Source organism: Aspergillus nomiae (assembly GCF_001204775.2).
Source record: "Aspergillus nomiae NRRL 13137 chromosome Unknown contig00750, whole genome shotgun sequence".
NCBI classification, from domain to species: Eukaryota; Fungi; Ascomycota; class Eurotiomycetes; order Eurotiales; family Aspergillaceae; genus Aspergillus; species Aspergillus nomiae.
The window spans coordinates 1,390-5,674 of NW_015378805.1; the positions used below are offsets into that span (position 1 = coordinate 1,390).

Consider the following 4,285-nt stretch of genomic DNA (forward strand, 5'->3'; position numbering starts at 1 on the left):
CCCAGCTTTATTTATGCTACCGTTAATCCGGAGATAGAGCGGAGTTAAGGCATCATATGTATAACACATTCTACATACGTATCAACTTGTGCCTAATCGATGTTGCCTAATTGGGATCATGCTTTAGTTAACTAACTAGACCTCGGTTGCATCAAAGTCTAGAAGCTCTGTATCTCGGGATCTGTCACATTCGGGCCTTGTTTGGTACACCGCCAACTGGTATACATCACAATAGCATAACATACAACGACAGTAATGGCCCAGGTTAAGCCTAAAGATACAGGACATATGCAAGGATATACAAGTGGAGGCCTCGGGCTCTCTCGGATACAGTGGGAATAAGACTATTGGATGTGCTATATTACAAGTGATTACGCCGAGGATTCAACTTTCAGAAGGGCTTGGCCCTTGTGACCGACTGACGGCGACTGTGGCAGTGTTGAGGAGTATTCTCCAGTTTAACTAAGGCTCGTCCCGTACCCAGGCTAGCACGCCATCTTATCAACTGTATTGTAGGCACAGTGGCTCGACTTACTGCGTACCGCAAGACAGATATTTCAGTGGCGGTGTCTTGCCGCTTATGCAATTCTAGATTAACTTGTTCATATAACACGAAAATACATATGTTTGTCCGTCTCGGGTTTTTGGTAGATCTTGATCTATTCTATATGCACATTCATTAGATGTCTAGTTTCCTAGCTAAAGTATAAGAGAGGATGTTAAATGAGCCCTAAGATCACCGTTCTACATAATGTCGTCCCCGGAGTCGTTCATCTAAGAAGGCTGCTGCGTACGACGACCTCTCTGCGGGCAAAGACTTTGTCCCCATTAAAGCAAATGGTGCAGTGGAGGTGATGGCGTATCTAGTAGGTATTAGCAATTTTGGTGGTCGGCCCGTAAAGTCCTCGGGCTGTTAATATTATATCTAAAGTATATGGTTTCTATATACTAGATACCGTGAAGTTGTTGAATCTATAGAAAATATCCTGCAATAGCGATATGAAGACCACAAGGCCACCAACAGCCTCCCACTTCTGCAAAGTGTACATGTAGTCTTCCAGAGCTATAGGTCAAGGCCCTGCAGCAACTTCTATTTGATCTTCCACGGGCATATCGACCTTGTTTCCCTCTGTATTACAGGTAGAAGCCGCAATCAGGTATTTTTTTTTACCGACTTAGGGAGCTTGAACAGCTCCCGGACCTACGTCTGTATCAAAGACACCAACACGCTAATCTTGCAACTTGGTGGGAATCCTTCTCGTTGCCTCTGTTTACGGAGCCCAATGCGAGGCAAGGAAGCTCTGTCCTTGGAAGGTGTAAGGGGATGAAGGACCAATTGTTGTGAATTTTGGTGGTATTGGAGCCGCCGCCTAGGGCTAAATGCTAGATAATCGCCGTGCCACTCCAGAAACACCGTTACATGCAAGTACGAAGCACGACCAGATCCTCAAATGACCACTTTAGCGCAATGTGGTACGCATGCTCCCCGGGCTCTTATCCATAAGAATATTTATGCTTGGTATGTATCTAGATCTTCCTTTCCCTCTCTGAGAGAGTCAAGTGGGTCTAGCTTTCAACAACAAGCTTCAACCCGGTTGCCGGTTCGGTACCAAGGCGAGGCATCCTTTTGGGAGATGCTATGACTTACAGATGTAGGGAACATCGTCGACCCAACATACTCGATATTGTTCGTGATCATTATCGTGTCAAATTTGAAAGAGACTAGTTAGACAGGTCTAGTTTGACTCCATGAATTGCCCTCGGCTAGTATGCATACAGTACTAGTACAGCCCCATAGTGAGATCTACGACTCTTCTTCTTCCTCGTCACTTCCGTCGTCGATCGGTTCGACAAGGAGATTGCCTCCTCGACCGACCTTGTCTCGGATGGTCCCTCCGGCCCCGACTTCATATATAACCCGGGGCATAGGGGAAACGAGTCGAAACCCGTACTGATGCTCAAACCCATCTGGCTTCTCAACATCCGTGGGTTTCTCGTGGGACTCTTGCAGGATATCGTAGCACTCAACGTATGCATATAGCTCTTCAAGGTCAGCTTCTGGCGCGAACTTCCGAATAACACGTTCGCCTGAAGGCAGTCGAATGCTAACACGAACGGCATCTTTGACATCCGCGCTCGGTTCGTCCGGGATAGCCTGTGCCCGCCAACGCTTCCACTGCTGAAAATCGTGGAGCCGCTTCTCCTCCGCGGCTTGGCGCTCAGCAGCCTCTTGTTCCTCCCGTTGTCTAGCTGCCTCAGCTTCCCGTCTTTGTCTCGCTCGCTCTCGGTCAATGGCCAATGAACGCTCGTAGGCAGAGTCTTGTTGCTCCCGTAGACTGCGGGAAGCCTGTTGCTCGGCCCGAGTGGCCCCGATCCTCTCTAGAGGCTCCTTGTGCTGTGAAATGGCGGTTCGTAGTTTCTCAGTAAGCTCTGACGGCGACGTAGTGCCAGATATTCTAGAGACGACGGACATTGCCGTCGAGGATACATTGGGAGTGTGAACAACGGCAGCTGCGAAGGGAAACTTGGTGCACCGGAGAGAGTTTGCGACCTGGTATGCCTCCGAATCCTGCACATTACCTCCCCATACAATGACGTCGTTTTGCGGGTCATTGACAAAATCGATAACCTCCCGGGACAAGAGGGTGTCTCGGACCCAACCGTTCGTGTCATCATGCTCAGGGGCCAGGAGAACTACGAGCAGAAATTTGAGATCACGGTGGGCTTTTTCTAGAGCCATATTGTATCCATTCTCCAAGAAAGGCAGCGTGTTGGCCCCGTATTCCTCCTCGAACTCTCGAATGAACCTGGCGGCCGTGTCTTTAGGCCCCAGCGGCCGGCGTCCATTGGTGTTCCGTTGCGTACCGTGAAGAGCTGAGCTGGCCGTTGTATTGAAGAAACGGGGAAGGAAAGGGAACAGAGTTCCAAAAAGGCGGAATGAATTGTAAAGTAATCGGTATAGAAGATTGATCGGGGTGAACAGAAGAGCTAGTAGGAAAGGCGGACGATAAACCGGTTGTCCTTCTGGTTGAGTCTCGACTCGGGGAGCAGGATCGGCGGCACGCACAGCCGAGGCGAAGTTTGCGGTGAGGTCATCTGTCATGAGATTTTGTGTTTGACGATTAGGTCGAGGAGGAGGGGTATTGAGAGCTGCACGGGCTTCTTCGACTGGGTCTGGACCTTCCCCATCGAAAAACTTCGAGATGGCGATCTTCGATTTGATGCGTTAGCCATAGCTATCACCCAGCCAACTTGTTACAGATAAGGTCGGCCATACCTGCACATTCCATTGTGAGCGGCGCAACAGGGGAATAGCTTCCGACGGCTCCTGACCCGTTACAGCTATGTAGGTGTCTAGAGCAGACCTTTCGCTGTCGGAGAGCTGGGAGATATCAAGCCCCGAAGAGGTCATTGTCAACCAATGGCTCGATCCATACAATTCAAGGAATCGCTGTCGCAAGAGGCTCGTCGGGATCAACGGAGAGGTCCTAGTAGCTAATGGCGTTGACCGTAGCAGTGACTCTGGGAATAAGCTTGTAGATGTTTGAATACAAAATGGTTGAATGAAAGACTTTTCAAGGAAAAAGACGCCAGGAAGTCCAAAGACGCAAAAAATACCAGGGTAGTGACTACTGGCCAACGTCGATGACTTAGCTGTCCTTTTACTAGAGCTCCGTCATCGCCGCCTCGAGTTTAGCGGTAGACGCGCGCTTGGTGACAATACATGGTCCGTGCACAGGCCATTCCGGAGTTGGACACTCACAGACCATCCCATTCCATTCCCTCTCTCGCCCTCCCCTCTCCCCGCAGGCCCTTTTATCCCCATGTCGCCTCGCGAAACCCTCTTCAACCCATCCGTGGCATGAAGACGGCGTTATGTTCCTAGTCTTCGGGTGGTGATCCATCGGCTCTTTTTGCTAGATTGTATATCCCCTCGCGTTGAGGGCGGCGCAATTTGGAAATACATACGTATCCGTCTTTGGCTTCTTGCGAATTGCCCTAGCAAAACCCTTTGTCCACGGGCGTGACGCAAGTGTCACCCACTGGTTGGATTAGGCTGCAGATTCATTCAGTAGAGGAATGTGGTTTCCTCTAGATATACTCGGTCGTCCGGTTTTTCTTTGTTCTGAGTCAATGGATATCGTTTTACGTTAATCCCCCACCGAATCGTGGATTGAGATACAATGGCTTCCGCAGGGAAGCCTGCCCTGGATGACTCCCGCCGGGCGACGGGATCACCTAAAATGAAGGCACGAGGTTAGTCCGACATACATTTGGATTCACA

General features: G+C 49.9%; 1 protein-coding gene across 1 annotated transcript; it reads right to left on the bottom strand.

The window, feature by feature from the left end:
- Window positions 1-1,804: 1,804 nt before the first annotated feature.
- Window positions 1,805-3,412, bottom strand: ANOM_011847 (clathrin-mediated endocytosis regulator UBX3; the record flags this gene model as incomplete). Its single annotated transcript, XM_015557103.1, has 2 exons — window positions 1,805-3,211; window positions 3,278-3,412. The coding sequence occupies 2 exons, from the start codon at window positions 3,410-3,412 to the stop codon at window positions 1,805-1,807; spliced, it is 1,542 nt and encodes a 513-aa protein (XP_015400917.1).
- Window positions 3,413-4,285: the final 873 nt, after the last annotated feature.